The sequence below is a fragment of the Balaenoptera physalus genome (assembly GCF_965194825.1).
Source record: "Balaenoptera physalus genome assembly, chromosome: X".
Classification (NCBI taxonomy): domain Eukaryota; kingdom Metazoa; phylum Chordata; class Mammalia; order Artiodactyla; family Balaenopteridae; genus Balaenoptera; species Balaenoptera physalus.
The window spans coordinates 17,129,770-17,151,633 of record NC_138903.1 but is presented as its reverse complement, the minus strand read 5'-3'; the positions used below and the strand labels follow the sequence as shown (position 1 = coordinate 17,151,633).

Sequence of the window (21,864 nt, the reverse complement as noted above, 5' to 3'; positions counted from 1 at the left end):
GTTCAAAGGGTGTAGGGTGGGGCCTGAGAATTTGCATTTAGAAATTACAAGCTGCCGCTAGTCTGGGGACCGCACTTTGAGAACTACTGTTTTATATGGACTCATTTTAATTAAAAACCTCTGTTTCATATGTGACTCAGAGGAGGGTCTGGGAGGGTTGGGCAATAGCTGACTTCCCAGTAGACATTAAGCTCCATTAGAGTTGTGGTTATATTATTGATTGCTACAGTTTCATAATAGAGTCTCAGTAGATATTTGTATAATGAGAAAATGGTGAGTCATGGATTTGCTCCAACATATTGATAGTGGCTGTCTCAGGGAGGTAGCAGGTTAAGAAGTTTGTAATCTGCTTTTTTAACTCTATTTTCTGATTTGTCTAAAATGCATTTGGATTACTTACATAATTTAAAATTTTTTACTTTTAACGATCCATGTTCGTCTGTCCCCTTCTATTTCTCAGCTCAGTGGGCCAATCTGGACTCTCAGGGGTAGGAATCTCAGCGTTCATATCTAGTTTGACTGTATTTCTTTCCCATCTGGAGGACTTAAATTTGACCCTGAAACCCTATTAACCTCTTGAAAGTTTTCTGAGGCTGAGAGAACACAGAGGCAGGCTGAGCTTCCAGCCCTCCTGGAGTGGCTGCTGTTTGCAGAATTCTAATTTTAAGGTGCATTGTTGCATCTGAGCCAGACAGAGCTGACTCTGCAGAGGAGACCTGAGGCGTGAATACATTCCTGTTACATCAGAACCTGGACTGACTTACAGTGTTGGTACCTATTGTTGTGGGTTCAAGACCACCCTGAGGTTCACGATTTGCTAGAAGAACTCACAGAACTCAGAAAAGCTATTCTACTCATGGTTATGGTATATTGCAGTAAGAGTATATAGATTAAAAGCAGCAAAGGCAAAAGGCACATAGGGCAGAGCTCAGGAGAGACCAGGCATAAGCTTCCAGTTGTCCTCTCCCAGTGGAGCCATGGACAGTGCTTAATTCTCCCAGCAATGATATGTGACAACATGTACAAATTATTGTCAACCAGGGAAGCTCACCAAGCCTTGGTGTCCAGGGTTTTTATTGGGGGTCAATTATGTAGCCATGAAGCACCCACATAGCTGACCTTAGTCACTGAGTCCCCAGCCTCTCTGGAGATCACACTGATACAGCATGGCCCAAGGTCCCCACCATGAATCATACTGTTAGCGTAAACTAGCTGGCCTGGTGCAAGGCCCCAGGTAGACAGAGACTCTTAGCAGGCAGAATATCCCAAGGGCTTAGAAGTGATCTCTCAGAAGCCAGTCAAGGGCCACACCTTTCTTTGGAATGTATACTTGGGCAACCCAGTCCTGCTGAATTCATCCTTTACTACACAGTACCCAAGCAAGTCAGTCAGAGCCTAGCTGATCTGCCTTCCCAGGATAGCTCCAGACTTTATCCTCAAAGGGCAAAATAATACTCTGATACTATCAGCAGAAACACCTCCCCACCAACCCCATTCACTACCAGAGAGGATGTGACTACCACTGTCTGGCAACTATGTTTCAAAGAGTTCAGTTTGCCTAAAGATAGTAAAGGTGTGGTGAGATTGAAGACCTTATAAATTCAACATCTACCAGGTCAGATCTAATTTTTTTTAAAAGAAAGTACATTGAGTTTAATATTAGTGATTGCCAGAGGTCAAAGAGGGGATGGGGATGGGAAGGAAGTTGGCGTGGCTATAGAAGGGAAACATGAGGGATCCTTGTGGATGGAAATATTTTCTATCTTGACTGTATCAATGTCAGTATCCTGATTGTGATATTATTCTAGAATTTTACATGATGTTACCATTGGGGTAAACCAAGGGCACATGGGATCTCTCTGTATTGTTTCTTATAACTATGTAAATATATAATTACCTCAAAATAAAAAGGGTAGTTAGAAAAGAAGAAGATACTGAGTTTGAAATTTTGTCATTTTGCAGTTGCTTTGAGGTTCAAACCACTTGCTCTTGTTAATTAAGATAGCAAATGCTTGCCAGTCTCTATGCTTTGAACACAATGTACCAAAACTGAGGTTTAGCCCAATGTTGGTAAAAGCAATGTTGTATGTTTGTTGGACAAGCTTATTTTGCCCCGTTTGGGTTTCTTTTAATTAAGTATGTGGTTGCCAAATTATTAAGAAGTACTTGCTACACACTATGAATTTAAGAAATAAGGCTTTTGGGAAACTTCTTTTAAAGGGAGTAGAACTGAATTCCGTTTCTTTGGGAATCTAATTTATTGGTGCTCATGATTTTTCCAGGTACCTGCGATCATTAGTTCAGAACTTGTTATTAATTCAGCGCTTCAAGAAACCCATTATTGAACATTCACCCAGGCAAGAACGGCTGAACTTCTGGTTAGATATAATTTTTGAGGCAACAAATGAAGTTACTAATGGACTCAGATTTCCAGTAAGAGATGCTAAATCCATTTTTTTAAGATTAAAAAAAAAAAGAAACTGGGGTTGGTACTATCTAATTATTGAATACTCTGAAAGGAAGAAACCCTTAGAGTAACTGAAAATGTTAAGAGAGCCATCAATCTTATGTAGAATCAGCCAGCGAGAGATCAACTCACTAGAAAAAGCTGGCTATATCCTCTAAAATAGTGGTTCTCAACTAGGAGTGATTTTTGTCCCCCAGAGGCCGTTTGGAAACGTCTGGAGACATTTCGGTTGTCATAACTGTGGGAAAGGTGTTGCTACTGGCATCTAGTGGGGTGGAGGCCAGGGATGCCACTAAACCTCCCACAATGCACAGGACAGTCTCCTGCCCCCAACACAGAATTATCCAGCCCAAAATGTCCATAGTGCTGAGGAGGAGAAACTTGATTCCACAACAATGCAACACTAATAGTAAAATTTTCAAATTCACAGCTGTTTCCTGTTGAGCTTTGGTTTGCCTCCAATGCCACTAATTACTTTTTAAAACTTTATTGAAAAGCAAAACCGCTTTTAGCTTTTCATTGAGTTTTTGTTTCAGTTTTATGATCATCTTATAAGGAGTCATAAGTAAGACATCTAAGCATCCCAGAAACTGAACTTCAGATAATTGTGTTTCGTGTTTATGTCATAAGATTTTGTGAACATTCAGTGTTCAGAATTTCATGAAACATCGAGTAAAAGATTACGTTGTTTGAAATGATTATGATAATGATTTTGTGCCTGGGTAATAAGTTTTTAAATCTTCTTTGAATTATGAAATATTTCAAACCTATTGAAAGGTACAAAAAAAAAATAATGGGACAGACACTCATGTAATCTCTACCCCAGTTTAGCAATAAACATTTGCTTTGGAAATTCATTCTCTCTCTATCTCTCTCCCCCTTTTTTACCCCGTTCCTCTTCATCTCTCCCTCCTCCTCTCCTTCCTTCCTTCCCTCCCTCCCTCTCCCCCAGCAAAATAAAATATGACTGATGGACTGTCACCTCACTCTTCATCCTCTTGCATTTTTTGCAGACTTGGGTACCTACCTGTGGATTCTCAAGTTTACTTCCTAATTTCTCTCAAAAACTGTAGCCTTCCTTTCTTCTCTGTGACTTCCTCGGGCAAGCCTTTCTTGGCCCCTCTGTCTCAAGAAGTGTCCCCCACCCCTTCCTCACCATTATTCTGCCTTATTTTCTTCAAAGGTCTGTATGTTATGTTATTGCATATCCTTGTCTGTTGGTTACACTGTCTGCCCCATCAGAGCATAGACCTCCCATAGGGAAGGGATTGTGGGCCGCCGTATCCACTGGTCCTAGAGCAGGGTTGCTGCATAGTAGGTACACGTAGAGAATCTGTGGAGTCCAGAGCTTCCCACTTCCTCACTGGGCAAGATAACCTATGTGGCATGTTCCCACACATTACAGAAATCTGTTCTTTTAGGTTCTGGTGATAGAACCAACCAAAGTCTACCAGCCTTCGTATGTCTCTATAAACAGTGAAGCTGAGGAGAGGACAGTTTCTCTGTGGCACGTCTCACCCACGGAAATGGTAAGAAAACAATCATAAACAGCTCTCTCTTTATTCTGTATTATTTAATGAAAAATTCAGTTTTCAAGTAGGAGAGTCAACTATATTGTACTTGAAAGAACAGGCACCCATGCCTAGCTTCTGAGTTACGGGAGTATATGAGAGAGTGTAATCACAGATGGAGGAAAGGAAGCAGGGTTTTCCAAATATATATATTTGTATTATATGTATAGCTATGTGTGTATATACATATGTGTATATATATGTGTGTGTGTATATATATATATGTATTTATATACGAATGAACATAAACTTGTGGAAAAAAATGAGTTAAACCATGAAGGAAGTGGATAAGGAATAAAGTGAAAGTCCCTCCAAATCCCCCAAACTTGGTATGTATTCCCGTCACCAATGATTTGATGGATGTCCATCTATACCTTTCTCTAAGCTCAGTTATATATGTATAATGTGTGTATACATATATCCATTATATATATAATATACATATATATAGGGGGAAGAAGCATTTTCATTAATGTGAGATCATATGGTGAGATTTGTTATTTTGCAACTTACTCTTTTTAAATGATCCATACATCATGGACAGTTTTTCACATAGCACACACTGACCCACCCGATTTTTAAAATGTGATATTCCCTATATTCCCATATCATGGTGGTGCATTTCCGGGTATGGATGAGCCACAATTTATTTTACCACTTTCCTGCTAATGCACATTTAGGTTTCAGTTTTGCATTCTAGCTGATGGTAAATACGCCAGTGCACATCCTGGCGGTTACACCCTACCGCGCACATGTAGATGTTTCAGGAGCAAAGAGTCCCAGAATTGGACCTGCTGGCTTCAAGACTACATATGTTTAAAATACGATAGCTACTGTCAAATTCGTACCATCCTAATTTATACTTACACCAGCAATATAGGAGAGGAAACATTTTCATTGCCCATTAAAGATATTACACAAATGCTGGGCCAGGCCTCATGTTTTGTGGTAACAGCTACATTTTCATCTGTATTTGTCTAAAGTACTTCATCAGATTTTTTCCTTAATAAAATATTTTGTAGTAATAAAAAGAGGTAGCACCTTTGACAAGTGCATTAGATCTATTTGCTATGTCTGTGTTTTCATGGAGTGTGGGGAGAGTTCTGCCATCAACTTGGCAAAGAAGGATTTTTTTCCCCCTGGAAACAAGAGTGTGAGCAATTATGTCTTAATCAGGTAAAAATAAGCAATATCCTCAAAAATAAAATACAACATCAGAGAATAAGGAGAGACTCAGAATCATATTGGAAACACTTTATCAGAAATAGTCATGATACAACAACTTTCCATTGTTCAATGGGCATAAAGTTTCAGTTACGCTAGATAAATAAGTCATAGAGAGCTGCTGTACAGCACAGTGCCTATAGTTAACAATATGGGATTGTGCACTTCACATTTGTTAAGAGGGTAAATATCATGTGTGTTCTTACCACACACACAAATAAAAACAAAACCCAAGGGACACAAGGACACTTTGGGAGGTGTTGGATATATCTACTACCTTGATTGTGGTGATGGTATTACAAGTGTTGGCATATGTCCAAACTCATCAAATTATGCACATTAAATAGGTGCAGTTCTTTCTATATCACTTATACTTCAATAAAGGTACATATGAAAAATATATAGTCATGAATGATATTTCAAGTTACCTTAGTCTGCTTGAGCTGCTGTAACAGAATACCACAGACTGGGTGGCTTAAACCAGTGGTCCCCAACCTTATTGGCACCGGGGACTGGTTTTGTGGAAGGCAGTTTTTCCACAGACCTGGGGGGCGGGGGGGATGATTCAGGCGGTAATGTGAGCTATGGGGAGTGGCAGATGAAGCTTCGCTTGCTTGCCTACCCGCCCGCCCACCCTCCACTCATCTCCTGCTGTGCAACCGGATTCCTAACAGGCCGCAGACCGGTACTGGTCCACAGCCCAGGGTTTGGGGACCCCTGGCTCAAACAACAGAAATTTGTTTCTCACAGTTCTGGAGGCTGGAAAGTCTGAGATCAGGGTGCCAGCATGGTCAGGTTCTGGAGAGAACCCTCCTCCTGGTTTGCAGATGGTGGTCTTCTTGCCCTGTTCTCACATAATGGAAAGAGGGATACAGAACTCTCTCCTGTCTCTTCTTATATAGGGCACTAATCCCATCACGAGGGCTCCACCCTGGTGAGCTAATCACCTCTCAAAGGCCACCATCTCCAAATACCATCACACTGGGGACTAGGGCTCCAACATATGAATTTGTGGAGACACAAACATTAAGTCTGTAACACAAATGTAAGCCAGTAACCTTGTCTAATATTTAACAGCGAAGCAACCTTCTCCTCATTGATAAGAGAGTCAGTAGCCATTAGTGAAGATGAGCCGCCGTAATGTGCTGGGGTATTTTTCCTGCACTGTGTGCTTTAAATATTTGAGCAAAAGAGAAGGAGCTAGAATAAGATACATACATAGTGTTCATACAGATATATCTCATTTGAAGAATGCATGTATCTTCTATTAAATTTGCCTCTTTGGGGTTTTTTTTAACCTTTTATTGAAGTATAACACACACACAAAAGTGCATAACTCATAAATGTACAATTTGATGGATTTTTTATCAAGTGAACACACCTAAGTAACCAGTGCAACCCAGGGAAGGGAACATTAGCAGGCCCCCACCCCCCAAAGCCCTACTTATGTTCCACCCTCCAGGTACCACTGCCATGAAGCACCCTGTCCTCAGTGTTGGGCTTCTTGTACTAGAGGCCAACCTTGCTTACATTGTTTGTGTCATTGATGCCACTGTGATGCAAGAGAATTTTCAAAATTCTCATCTGTAACCTCACTATTCCATTGATAGAGGTAACAAAACACCTCATTTTTAAATTTTTATTGGGGTATAGTTGATTTACAATGTTGTGTTAGTTTCAGGTGTACAGCAAAGTGAATCTGTTATACATATATCCACTGTTTTTTAGATTCTTTTCCCGTATAGGCCATTATAGAGTATTGAGTAGAGTTCCCTGTGCTATATAGTAGGTCCTTATTAGTTATCTATTTTATATATAGTAGTGGGTATGTGTCAATCCAAATCTCCCAATTTATCCCTCCCCCCCTTACCCCCCAGTAACCATAGTTTATTTTTTACATCTGTAACTCTATTTCTGTTTTGTAGATAAGTTCATTTGTAGCCTTTTTTTTTTTTAGATTCCACATGTAAGCAATATCATATGTTTGTTTTTCTGTGTCTGACTTACTTCACTCAGTATGACAATCTCTAGGTCCATCCATATTGCTGCAAATGGCATTATTTTGTTCTTTTTACGGCTGAGTAATATTCCATTGTATATAGGTACCACATCTTCTTTATCTGTTCCTCTGTTGATGGACATTTAGGTTGCTTCCATGTCCTGGCTATTGTAAATAGTGCTGCAGTGAACATTGGGGTACATGTGTCTTTTTGAATTATGGTTTTCTCTGGGTATATGCCCAGTAGTGGGATTGCTGGGTCATATGGTAATTCTATTTTTAGTTTTTTAAGCAACCTCCATACTGTTCTCCATAGTGGCTGTATCAATTTACATTCCCACCAATAGTGCAAGAGGGTTCCCTTTTCTCCACACCCTCTCCAGCATTTATTGTTTGTAGACTTTTTGATGATGGCCATTCTGAGTGGTGTGAACACCTCATATTTTGACAAGTAGTTATGGAAGAAACTAATCATATTAAAGTGACTCTTCATACTTTTAGAGCAAAATGGTTTTGTTCTCATGGAATTCTACAAACCTATAATGGTTGCAGGTCTTTAATGGGAATTTCCATCGGTACATATAGTATCTCACTAGTTGTAAATGTTTTACTTTGTTTGTATATAGTCTGTAATAAGAAATAGAAAGAACTATATAAGCAGCAAATGGTAGTTTTCCTTGACTGAGGAAATGTTTTGCACAGTGCTTGGTAGTTGTCAGAGCAAATGTCTGAGGGAAATATAAATTGCCTTTTTTTCTTTGAGAGGAAGGCTTTGCTTTTGCCTTCATTTACATTTTCGAAATTCTGCAGGTTGTGGAAGCAAGCAGATTAGCCTGGAGGGAAAGGATAACTTCTCTGCACAGACTTGCGGTTCTTCCCGGTGGGCTGTGGTGGTGGGGAGCAATCACACAGGCACACGCTCACCTGCAGACAGCACCGCTGTAACATTAGGTTAAGGTCTGCGTCATCAGCCGGGGACTCAGAAACGTACGCTGGTCAGTGTTTAACCACCAGCTCTCCAGGGGATATGGGAGCAGAGGACCGATTTGTAGTGTTTACTGATTTCTGTGGTGTAAATACTCCCATCATGGCCAGTTTCACGCAACCAACATCAGGTCACCGAGCATAGGGTTAGGAAGAGATGTGTACAATGGCTTCCCAAGCTGGTGCGAGCTCGCCCAGCACAGCGATGCGGGCAGACTGCACAGAGCAGGAGCGAATGCGGTGTTTCTCCCTCAGCTTCTCGTGGGCCCCAAAGTCACCAACAGGTGCACTGCGGCCACCATTGCTATCCATACGGGTAGGGCTGCTGGTTTTGGAAAGCTCTTTGGGAGGTGCCTTTTATGCTTATGTTAGCGACTGGAACATCTCACACAAAAAGTCTATGCTTTTAACACAAAAATCCCCCCTCCCTGAAAGTCCGCATCCTGGGGGTAGGAGGGCAGAGGCTGAGTCAGCACCTCGGGGATCCTGAAGGAGTCCCCTCCCTCTGACTTCCCGGCCCATTTCTCCAGAGCCCAGCCCGGCTCTGCTTCCAATGCACTGTTACTGGGGGCTTCTGGCACTGTGGAAAGCTAAAATCTTGAATCTGTTTCCTCATCATGATTTGGTGAAATATCCCCTCTCAGGAAAGATTAGAATGCTGCCTTACAGGAGGCTCGGGACAGGAGGAGAACAGTCATAGCTTTCCTGATTGACCCGCCAGGACACCACCAGATAGCTCATGAAAGACTCCCCTTGCAGATACAAGAGAGCACAGACTTCACGGTTCCATTTGTATAATATTCCAGAACAGGCAACGCTCTCCACAGTGGGACAAGTGAGAATAGCAGTCGCCTTTGGGTCGACAGCAGTGACTGGGAACAGGGGGTCTGAGGGAATCTGCTGCTGCTGATGTTCTGTCTCTTGGTTTAGATGCTGGTTACAGTGGCTCTTCATTTTGTGGAAATTTATTGAGATGATCACTGTACCCTTTTCTGAATGTATGCTCTATTTCAGCTTAAAAGTTTAGTAATAATTAAAAAAACACTTGTAGTGGCCCTCTTGATATTCCCCAATCATTATTGGATCCTGTGACTTTCCAGATAAAAGTCAAACTCTTTTATTAAGTGTCAAGCCCCTATATAACCCTGCCCTCCTTCTCCTCCCTCCTTCTCCTCCCCCTCCCCCTCCCCGACCCTCAGCCCCAGCCAGACCTTCATCTGTCATCTCACAGTCCCCTGAGCTGGCCCTGCAGGAGTTCACATCTGCTCTTTTGTTCTCATCCTTCTCCCTCCCTGGAATTCATTCTTCCAATTACCCAAGTCCTAACTTTTGCAAAGGTGTCTCTAACCACCCTTCCCTCCTTCCATCCTTCCATTGAACGTCTGTTGGCTACCCAGTTGTCTGTATCATGTGCGAAGTATATCCTATCGCTTATTTATCCGTTTTCCAAAGTGTCTCCCCAACTGCTCTGCAAGCCCATGCATGACTTCTATATTTTTATATCTGTAGGACCTATGAAGCAGGAACCCCCCACCCAATGCCTATTGATTATGATGTAAAGGGAAAGCGGAGGGAAGGTCCGTGTGGTTTACTTCTGTTTTTTTTTTTAATTTTTTTAAATTTAATTTTATTAATTTTTTTGGCCGCACCACGCAGCATGTAGGATCTTAGTTCCCTGACCAGGGATCAAACCCGTGCCCCCTGCAGTGGAAGTGCAGAGTCTTGACCACTGGACCGCCAAGGAAGTCCCTCCATGTGGTTTACTTCTTAACCAGTAAATCTTCCTCCTGAATCGAGAAGTTCCCTAAAGCTACCCTAGAGTAAACCTACCGTCCGGGAATACTTTGAAAACTTGTGTGGTTGAGCTTTCTATATACATACAGCCTCTTGCAGGCTCTCTCGAATCTGCCCTCGTTCATATTTCTGTACCTGAATCCAAAGCAGACTCCCGTTCTCCACCACTACTCTCTTTCAGTGACTTGGAACACATCCCTCCTCTGAAATACACTGAGTCTTTCTATAAAGATGGGTCTGATGTGATAGCTTTCATGTTTTCATCCACTTTCATCTTTCACAGCTCTCAGTGATTCTCACACAGAGGGGAGGCTTAAAGTCCTGTTGATGGCCTCCAGAGGCCTGCATGATCTCCCTAACCTCCTCTCCCACTCCCCCCTCACTCACTCCGCTCCCGTCTCACTCCCCTCCTTGCTGGTCCCCAAACCTGCAAAGCACACTGCTGCCTCAGGGCCTTTGCACTTGCTGTTTCCTCTGCCCGGAACTGGTCCCCCAGTTAATCTGCATGGCTCACTCCCTCACCCCCTTTAGCTTTCTGCTTGAAAGCTCATGACTTCCTGCCCCACCTTAATGCCCTTTGCTGTGTTATTTGTGTTCATAGTACTTTTCACCCTCCACCATGCTCTTCACTTACTATTTGATTTATTATCTATCTCCCCTCACTCGATTGTAAGCCCCATGAGGGCAGGGGTTTTGTCATTCTCTGTCATGTCCCTGCTGGTTCGTTGCCTAGTGCATAATAGGTGTTTCATCAACATGTCTGGATGGATCTTCTCCCACTGGGAACCATCCTCCCAGCTGTGCCTGTTGCCATTGCTCCAGGATGGCAGGAAACTTGTCACCCGATCGCTTATGGCTGTTCTCCTGAGCCATATGCTCAGTCATTTGGCTCTCACACTTCTCTTCTCTGGGAGGCTTAGCTGGTCATTTATGGCATTCCTCAGGCTAACCTAATGTATTTGCTTATTTAAAATGATTCTCTGTTGTTGTAATGTATTGGTATTGTAGCCTATGGCCCTTCTAAAACTGGGAATTCAGACACTCCTTCTGAGGCTTAGCTTTGTTCATAGTTTAAGAGCAAGGGATGGTGGTGGAGGGAGAGGACAGAGTTATATATGTATTTTTTTTTAATTTTTTTTATTTATTTATTATTTATGGCTGTGTTGGGTCTTCGTTTCTGTGCGAGGGCTTTCTCTAGTTGTGGCAAGCGGGGGCCACTCTTCATCACGGTGCGCGGGCCTCTCACTATCGCGGCCTCTCTTGTTGCGGAGCACAGGCTCCAGACGCGCAGGCTCAGTAATTGTGGCTCACGGGCCCAGCTGCTCCGTGGCATGTGGGATCTTCCCAGACCAGGGCTCGAACCCGTGTCCCCTGCATTGGCAGGCAGATTCTCAACCACTGCGCCACCAGGGAGGCCCCTATATGTATTTTTTAAGTGCGTCTTGTACAGATTGGAATCCCAGTTAGTCTTTGTATTAGTCATGGTAGGCTAGATGCTAAAACAAACATCCCCCAAATATCAGTTTATCTGTGATGATAAAAGTTCATCTATGCCTCATGTCATGTCCAGGTTGGCAGGGTCCCCATTCCATCTGGTAGTGGATGGGGAAAGAGAATGTAGAGGAGAGGATTGCTGTGGAGGTTTCTAATGAGCCAAGCCCACAGGTGGAGCACATCACTCTTGTTCACATCCCATTGGTCAGAACTCCATCAAATGACCCCACCTAGCTGCTCAGGAGGCTGGGAAATGTAGTCTAGTTATGTGCCCAGGGAGAAAAAGAAAGAAAGATCGGTGAACACTGACTGGTGTCTGCCACATTCTTGCCTCTCCAAACATTTTTGTGGGTCATTCAACTTCAGTGGGCTGTTCCCAAACTCATCTTAGAGTTTTCCTGATACGTTGACAGAAGATGAAAGGCTGCTCACTGTGTATGTACTGTATGCCTATTGTTTCTATTTCAAATTTAGATCATTTGTTCTAAACTGGATTAGAGACACAAATGAATTTTTACAATAGATTAGAAAATGTTTCTGGTGTTCCAAGTTATGCGAAATATCTTGCTTTAACTGCTAAATTCTATTGAAAGTAAAAAATAGCAGAAGCGATTGACCATAGAATGAAACCAAAAATGATTCTTTGCATGGAAAACATCAAACTACTGACTTTTGTCCTTGATTCCTGCAGAAACAAATTCATGAATGGAATTTTACAGCCTCTTCCATTAGAGGAATAAGGTAAGAACATAAGAGAAAATGTAATTATTGTTTTAATACAAATAATGATGTTGTTTTTATCACTTTGTTTCTACTTATTTATAATATGTGGTGTTCTCATTTTTAACAGAATCCAAAACAGACTATTTTCTCTCTCGTTGCCCTGCCCGAGCTTGTTCATCATGTGCTGCTAGTAAGGGCTTCTTGGCTTGTTATAGCAGAGTAGCTGTTTTCGTATCCAACAGACGAAATTCTCTTGTCTCAAACTTTTTTAAAACAAGATGTTATGTGTGTAGAAAGATAAAGTGTTTCTTCTTTGAGCCAATGATGTTCATGTGCTCAGGGACCCCCAGAACTGAAGCTGGGAGTTACTTGATAATGATACTTGGCTGGGATCTCCTGGGCAGAGTAATGGAGCCAAGGGCATTGTTATTGGCAGGTGAGTAAGGTGGTGTATTCCCAGGAGAGGCCTGCCACTTGCTGTTTGGTTCAGGAGCGCTGACCATTTGGGCCTGAATTGTGTGGCTGCACTCTGAGTCTGACCCTGCCAGCACACCCAAGGGTGGGAGGAACTCTGGAGTAGATCTGAGTTCTAATCCCTCTTTTGCTGTTTGACCTTGAGCAAATCATTCAGCCTCTCTAGGACTCAGTATCTTCATAGTTTCCATCATATTAAGGGCTTGGACTAGAACTCTGTCTTTTCTCTGATTCTCAGACCACAGGCCAATGAATGAATCCCTGTTACCCCAGATGCAGCATGATCCTTTCCTAGACACATCAGTGTTTAAATTGGAGTAATGTTTACATCACTTTTAAAGGGAGAGAAATCATTTAAGAACACAGTAGCATATTTGAATAATACTGCTCAGAAAATATAATTCAAAAGGTGTTAAACATTTTCAAACATGTACTACTCAGAAACTAAGTTGTATGATAACATGTAGTCAAGAACCTTCTGTTTGTACCTTCTCATAGAGATACCTCTTGCTGCCATTTTAGCCATCAACAGGGATGTGCAAAGGGCCTGGGGTGAATCAGACCCTGGAACCAATGTGACATGAAGAGCATGTGTTGAACATTCCCAAGGCTATCCAACTAACTGTGGTGGTTCCTTTAAACATTGGTTTTGAAAAGTTACTCATGTATAAGCTAGTTTTAATTCATTTTAAATCACCCTGTACTGTTGCTGTTTCAACTCGTTATTTGTCATGTAATCCATAACATGTAAGGAATGGTCAAAGAAGCTATAATCTCAGGAAGAGATGACTTAGAAAGGGCAAGATAAAGTGGCTTCATTTGTCTGAAGGGCTAATCATAGAATCTAGCCTTTTGCATAGTGCCACCTGGCAAAATGAGGGCCATTGCGTAGGCTTTGGCACAGTGCAGGTAAAGAACTTTCTAGCAGTGAAATCCATCAGGAGATGGAATATGATGATTTTCTGTCACTGGATATTCCAGGCAAACTGAATATTGCCTGTTCAAGGAGCTGTAGAGTCAGATCCAGGCCTTTGGTGGGGATGGACCAGATAACATTTAAAGGCCTTTCTTGAGCTAAAATGCCATGTTTATTTCCACTTCCCTTGTGTGGCCACAAATACTGTGTCCTAATATTTTTCAAGTCTAGAAATTCCTTTGATATCACAATAAATTATTTCACAAATACCTTTTTAATGACCTTATAAACTCTTGAAGACAGAAACCATATTTTATTCCCATTCCTGCTGCCCATATGCTTTGCTTAACATTGAATAGATAGTAAGTTCTTGCTACATATTAAAGTCTGTTGATGAATACAAACTCAAACATCAGCAAGATAAATGCCCCTCCTATTTAAATTTCATAGAGAAATAGAAGTCACTTTGGTGGGCGGGGGGGTATTAAAACATTAATGAAACTTTCAAATTTGTAAAATTGAAGAAAAGCTGTTTCTAGATCTTTCTCAAAAAAATTAAATTGATATCAAAATTTATATATAATAAGCATTCTTACGTTTTGAACTTTTGCAGCATATCCAAGTTTGATGAACAGTGTTGTTTTCTTTACGTCCATGATAATTCTGATGACTTTCAAATCTACTTTTCCACTGAAGACCAGTGCAGTAGGTGAGTTTTAATCTGATTCAGGTATTTTCAATCTAATTATGGTGAATCACTTTTAAAGGGTCTTTGTTGTGAAAAATATTTATTTGCTATACTGCCTTTCCTAAAGTTTTAACTTATGAAAAATAATTTTTACAGCTTTATTGAGATATAATTCACATACCATGCAATTTGCTCATTTTAAAGTATAGAATTCAATCTTTCTTTTTTTAACATCTTTATTGGAGTATAATTGCTTTACAATGGTGTGTTAGTTTCTGCTTTATAACAAAGTGAATCAGTTATACATATACATATGTTCCCATATCTCTTCCTTCTTGCGTCTCCCTCCCTCCCACCTTCCCTATCCCACCCCTCTAGGTGGTCACAAAGCACCGAGCTGATCTCCCTGTGCTATGCGGCTGCTTCCCACTAGCTATCTATTTTACATTTGGTAGTGTACATATGTCCATGCCACTCTCTCACTTTGTCCCAGCTTACCCTTCCCCCTCCCCGTGTCCTCAAGTCCATTCTCTAGTAGGTCTGCGTCTTTATTCCTGTCTTGCCACTAGGTTCTTCATGACCTTTTTTTTTTTTCCTTAGATTCCATATATATGTGTTAGCATACGGTATTTGTTTTTCTCTTTCTGACTTACTTCACTCTGTATGACAGACTCTAACTCCATCCACCTCACTACAAATACCTCCATTTCATTTCTTTTTATGGCTGAGTAACATTCCATTGTATAAATGTGCCACATCTTCTTTATCCATTCATCTGATGATGGACACTTAGGTTGCTTCCATGTCCTGGCTATTGTAAATAGAGCTGCAATGAACATTGTGGTGCATGTCTCTTTTTGAATTATGGTTTTCTCAGGGTATATGCCCAGTAGTGGGATTGCTGGGTCGTATGGTAGTTCTATTTTTAGTTTTTCAAGGAACCTCCATACTGTTCTCCATAGTGGCTATATCAATTTACATTCCCACCAACAATGCAAGAGGGTTCCCTTTTCTCCACACCCTCTCCAGCATTTATTGTTTCTAGATTTTTTGATGATGGCCATTCTGACTGGTGTGAGATGATATCTCATTGTAGTTTTGATTTGCATTTCTCTAATGATTAATGATGTTGAGCATTCTTTCATGTGTCTGTTGGCAATCTGTGTATCTTCTTTGGAGAAATGTCTATTTAGGTCTTCTGCCCATTTTTGGATTGGGTTGTTTGTTTTTTTGTTATTGAGCTGCATGAGCTGCTTGTTAATCTTGGAGATTAATCCTTTGTCAGTTGCTTCATTTGCAAATATTTTCTCCCATTCTGAGGGTTGTCTTTTGGTCTTGTTTATGGTTTCCTTTGCTGTGCAAAAGCTTTTAGTTTCATTAAGTCCCATTTGTTTATTCGTGTTTTTATTTCCATTTCTCTAGGAGTTGGGTCAAAAAGGATCTTGCTGTGATTTATGTCATAGAGTGTTCTGCCTATGTTTTCCTCTAAGAATTTGATAGTGTCTGGCCTTACATATTTAGGTCTTTTTTTTTTTTTTTTTTAGTATATTCACAGTTTTGCAGCCATCACCACAATGTAATTTTAGATTATTTTCACCACTCCCAAAAGAAACACAGTATCCATTAACAGTCACTCCCCATTTTCTCTCAACCTAACCCCACCCCCCCAATCCCAGTCCTATGCAACCACTGAATCTACTTTCCGTCTTTACGAATTTGCCTATTCTTGACATTTCATATATATAGAATCATACAATATATGGTCTTTTGTGACTCGCTTCCTCCATTTATCATAATGTTTTCAAGTGTCATCCATGTTGTAACATGTATCAGAATTTCATTCCTTTTTGTGGCTGAATAATATTCCATTGTATGGATATATTTGATTTGTCTGTTCATGATTTGAAAGACACTTGGTTTGTTTTCACTTTCTGGCTATTGTGAATAATGCTGCCATAAACATTCACATGCAAGTTTTTGTGTCAACTTATGTTTTAATTTCTCTTGGAGCCAAATTACTGGGTCTTATGATAATTCTTTATTTAACTTTGAGGAACGGCCAGACTGTTTTCCCAGTTTACATTCCCATCAGCAATGTATGAAGGTTCCAGTTTCTCCACGTCCTCGCAATACTTGTTACTGTCTGTCCTTTTGATTGTAGCCATCCTAGTGGGTGTTAGGTGGAATCTCATTGTGGTTGTGTTTTGCATTTCCCTAATGACTAAAGATACCTAGGATCTTTTCATGACCTAATTGGCCATTTATATATCTTCTTTGGAGAACTATCTACTCAAATCCTTTGCCCAATTAAAACATTTTTTTAGCTTTTTATTTTGGAAAATATTCAGACCTACAAGAAAGTTCACCCAGAACTCCCCACTGTTAACCATTTACCACATTTGTTTTACATTCTCTCTATATGCAGATGACTATTTTGTTCTGAACTGTTGAAGAGTAAGTTGTAGACATAATGCTCCATTACCTCTCAGCACTTCAGTACGTGCTTCCCTAAATACAAGAACATTCACTTATGTAATCACAGTACAGTTATCTAATCAGGAAACTAAGATTGATATGGTTCTATAATTTACAAACCTTAGCCAAATTTTACTTATTGTCCCACTAATGTCCTTTACAGTGAAACGAAAGATATTTTTTCTCTGGTTCATGATCTAAACCAGGATTACATATTAACATTTAGCTGTCACGTCTGTATAGCCCCGCCTTTTATCTGGAACATTTCTTCATCAGTCTTTGTCTTTCTTGACTTAATGCTTTCAAAGAGTACAGGCAGTTTATCTTGTATAATCCTTCAATTTGGGTTGGTTTGCTGTTCCCTCATGATTATATTAGTGTTATGCATCTGGGGTAGGAATACCATAGAAGTGATGCCCTGTCCTCAGTACATCACATTGGGAGACATACAATATCTTTGTCTCATTACTGGTGATATTAACTTGGCTCACCTGGCGAAAGTGATGTTTGCCAAGTTTCTCCGAACTTTGCCCATTTTTAATTGGGTTATTGGTATTTTTGTTAATAAGTTTTAAGAGTTTTTTATATATTCTGGATACAAGGCCCTTGTCAGATGTGTGATTTGCAAGTGCTTCCTCCCATTCTGTGGGTTATCTTTTTACTCTGTTGATGGTATCATTTACAGCACAAAAGTTTTAAATTTTGTGGCAGTCCAGTTTATCTATTTTTCCTTTTGTCACTTGTGCTTTTGATGTCGTATCTAAGAAGGCTTTGCCTAACCCAAGGTTTTCTCTGGTGTTTATTTTCTTCAAAGAGTTTTATGGTTTTAGCTCTTATATTTAGGTCTCTGATCCATTTTGAGTTTTGTTTTGTTTTTTTTTAAATGGTCTGAGGTAGGGGGTCCAACTTCATTCTTCTGCATGTGGATATGTGGTTGTCTCAGCACCATTTGTTGAAAAGACTATTTCTTCTCCCATTGAATGGTCTTGGCACTTTTTTAGAAAATCAGTTGACCATAAATGTAAGCATTTATTTCTGGACTTTCACTTCTATTCCGTTGATCTATATGTCTATCCTTTATGCTATTACCACATTTTCTTGATAACTGTAGTATTGTACTAAGCTGTAAAATCAGGAAATGTGAGTCTTCCAACTTGGTTCTTGTTTTTCATAATTGTTTTGACTATTGCAGGTGCTTCCATATCCATGTGAATCTTAGGATCAGCTAGTCAATTTCTTCAAAAAAAGGCCACTAGGGTTTTGGCAGGGATTGCTTCGTATATGCAGATCAATTTGAGAGGCTTTGCCATCCTAACCATATTAAGTCTTCCATCCCATGAACATAGCATATCTTTCTATTTGTTTAGGTCTTCTTTAATGTCTTTCAACAATTTTTGGAGTTTCAATGTACAAGTCTTATACTTTTTTGTTAAATATATATGTATTTTATTCTTTTTGGTGCTATTCTAAGTGGAGTTGTTAATTTCATTTTCAGATTGTTCGTTGCTGGTGTATAGAAATACACTTGATTTTTGTATATTGATCCTGCAAACTGGCACTCATTTTTTAGTTCTAATAGTTTTTTATTGATGTTCTGTATACAAGATCATGTCATCTGCAGATAGAGATAGTTATAGTTCTTCCTTTCCAAACTGGATGTCTTTCTTTCTTTTTCTTGCCTAATTGTCCTGACTAGACTGCAGTATAATGTTGAGTAGAAGTGGCGAGAGCAGACATCCTTGTCTTGTTCCTGATCTTAGGAGGAAAGCGTCTAGTCTTACACCATTAAGCATGATGTTACTGGTAGGTTTTTCATAGATAACCTTTATCAGGTTGAGGAAGATTCCTTTATTTGTAGTTTGTTGAGAGAGTTTGCATCATGTAATTTGAGAACATTTTAATTCAGTGTGTCTCAGACAATCATTATAACAACGTATTTAGAAATCAGACTAAATATCAGACCAGGGCACCCTTGGGTCACAATCTTCAATTTTAGAGTTGGAAAATGCTGCCAAATATCAAGCAGAACATCCCTTTACTACAGAGTTTACCTTCTGTCTCTCATTCTGTCCTCAGTGCCTTTTCTTGCCATACATTTAAATAATTTTTTAATTGAGGTGTAATATACAGACGAGCGTGTTAAGTATATCAGCACCCCAGAAGGTGCCTTGTGCCCCTTCCCAGTCATTAAACCCGCTCCTAATGTAACTATTTTGATTTCTATCACCAGTGGTTAGTTTTGCCTGTTGTTAAACTTCAAATAAATATACTCATAAAGTATGTACTCTTTTATTTCTCACTTGTATCTCTTAAAATAATATCTATGAGATTCAGCCATGTTGTATTAGTTCATTCTTTTCTTTGCTGTGTAGTGTTCCATTGTGTGAATATATATGACAATTTATCTGTTTTATCAAACATTTGGATTGTTTCCAGTTTGGGGCCATTATGAATAAAACTGCCATGAACACTCTTGTGCATGCCTTTTGGTAAACATATTCATTGATTTCTGCACTGTATGTGCCTAGGAATGGAGTTACTGGGTTATGGGATAGGTTTACATTCAGCTTTGGTTGATACCAAAGTAGTTTTATCAATTTACACTTACACCAGCAACATATGAGAGTTCCAGTTGCTCCACATTCTGAACAACAATTGATACTGTCTTTTAAATTTTAGTTATTCTGTTGCATGCATACCATATGTCTCCTAAGAAGCCTGACTGTTGGCATGTCCCAGCTTTCAAAAATTAGAAGCAGCAGAGGTGGGATGGGTTAGAGAAAAGAACATTCTAGTGTTTTTTGGAAATTATCTTAAAGTATGCAATATTCTTCCCTGCCACCTTAAGAGAGAATACTGAATACAAATCTTCTGAGTCAAGTCATTTGTATGTGAATAAACAGCTACACAAGTCTAGGGAGTGGCTGACGTGGCCCAGCAGCGTTTGTGAGAAAGATTTATGGGTTATAGTTGATATTAAGCTTAGTCTATGTCAACAGAACGATGAGGCCGTCTTACACACTTCCTTCTCACCTCTCCCCTTATACAAGACCTTATTTCTCACTAAGAGCTAGAGTGCTGGCAGCTTGGGAGGTGATGGTCCCACTATCCTTAGCACTAATTAAATCACCCCTGGAACACTGGTCCCGGGACCAGACTTGAAGAATAATACAGGGACACCTTTGAAGAATTACAAGTTAGTGAAGTGACTCATAAACAAGTCCTGGGGGAAACGTTGAGGGAACAAGAAGGAAAGACTTATAGGGATATAATAAAATTATGTACATTTCTAATGGGCAGTTATGTAGAAAGGGACTAATTCTAAGCAGTCTATGGATGAGACCCACATCAAAGAAGTCTTAGTTCGGGCTTCCCTGGTGGCGCAGTGGTTGAGAATCTGCCTGCCAATGCAGGGGACACGGGTTCGAGCCCTGGTCTGGGAAGATCCCACATGCCGCGGAGCAACTAGGCCCGTGAGCCACGATTACTGAGCCTGCGCATCTGGAGCCTGTGCTCCACAACAAGAGAGGCCGCGATAGTGAGAGGCCCGCGCACCGCGATGAAGAGTGGCCCCCGCTTGCCGCAACTAGAGAAAGCCCTCGCACAGAAACGAAGACCCAACACAGCCATAAATAAATTTGAAAAAAAAAAAAAAGTCTTAGTTCAATATAAGTGAAGCATTTCTCACCAAAGAATGAGCTGCCTTGTGAGGTAATGAGTTCTCTGTCACTGGGGGTGTTCACGCATCAATTAGCCAGCCAGTTGGTGGCGATATTGTATAGAGGGCATTCAAGTATCATATAGGTATTTGAACTAGATTAGATAACCAGTACACTACCATGTCAAATCAAGGAGTGGAGTGATTGTTCCATAACTTGTAAAAGCTTGGTTTATTTAATCACAGTTTAATGTAGTAAGGCCAAGTTAGAGGAAAGGAATAGGAGTGATCATAATTAGCGGCATCTTTGTGACATTTGGTGTTCTAGGTTTTGCTCTTTGGTCAAAGAGATGATAGCCAGCGGAGTGGGCAGTACAGTGGAGCTGGAGGGAGAGACCGACGGGGATACCTTAGAGGTGAGTCACAGAAGACCTAGGACATGGAAAAAGTTATTTACTGTGTCTTTGATGCTTAAAGAAAATGTCCCATTTTTTGTGTGAAAGTTCTTTATGCGTATATTTTAAAATACTCATTAATGAACGAGCTAGCTATCACTATTTATGACTGTCAGAGATTAAATTTAATGCATCTCTATAGAAACACCTCATTACTTTGGGATCCTATCAAGCAGAATGTGTAAGGAAAATCTGACGTGGACTAGACTAAAATTCCCTTTGTGTACAACCGATGGAAAAGGTTTTTCTATGCTAATGAATAATGTTTGTGAAACTACAAGAGAAATAGTTGGGCAAATAGAAGCAGACTTTTTCATTTATGCCTAAAATGACTTTAGTTATATCTACTTGCATATAATATATTAAATATGGTAATATTAAGAAATTAATATTCTTAATATTCAGAAAGGGTCATCATAAGCTCTTTTGGACAGTACAGTGGTAGTCCACAGATACTGCACCACTACGCATGTGTTTAAACCTTGCACAATTATTATGACTTGCCACTAACTCAGGTCCTTGTAATTTAGTGAGATTTTACTATACTTTCAAGTGGGCTGAAATTAATTCTTTGAGATTTCTTTCAGAAAATATCAAAGGGATTCATTTTAATAATTGAGTCAGGTACTCGAATTCTTAGCTTAGAATCAAAGTTTGTTGTAGAAACGAACTGAGTGATGCACTTTGAAGGTAACAGAGAAAGGTGGGAGATAAAAGCCTGTTATGAAGCAGGCGGATGTCTGGTTAAATCAGACAGTGATGAGACCCACTAGTAACCTTAATTGTCGTGAGCATCCCTAGAAGTGGATGGGAAGGGACACGTCCACATGCACACGCGTTCTGTGCACTTCTGTAAGCAGGTATAGGGGGCATAGAAAATAACAGAAAGAATCCCTTGCTGCCTCTGCTTTAAATAAATATTGCTCAGTCTAGAGTTACATT

The 21,864-nt window shown here is 40.2% G+C and overlaps 1 protein-coding gene across 5 annotated transcripts in view; it reads left to right on the top strand.

Moving 5' to 3' along the window:
* Positions 1-21,864, top strand: part of MAP3K15 (mitogen-activated protein kinase kinase kinase 15) — a 148,224-nt gene that overhangs the window by 95,887 nt on the left and 30,473 nt on the right. For all 5 annotated transcript variants that reach the window (XR_014258911.1, XM_082446933.1, XM_082446935.1 and 2 more), the window contains 5 exons: positions 2,283-2,433; positions 3,889-3,996; positions 12,225-12,274; positions 14,260-14,355; positions 20,796-20,883. Coding sequence is in view for 4 of the 5 variants with exons in the window: in XM_082446933.1 (XP_082303059.1) it covers positions 2,283-2,433; positions 3,889-3,996; positions 12,225-12,274; positions 14,260-14,355; positions 20,796-20,883 (493 nt within the window). In the remaining variant the exon portion in view is untranslated. The remainder of the gene's footprint in view (positions 1-2,282; positions 2,434-3,888; positions 3,997-12,224; positions 12,275-14,259; positions 14,356-20,795; positions 20,884-21,864) is intronic.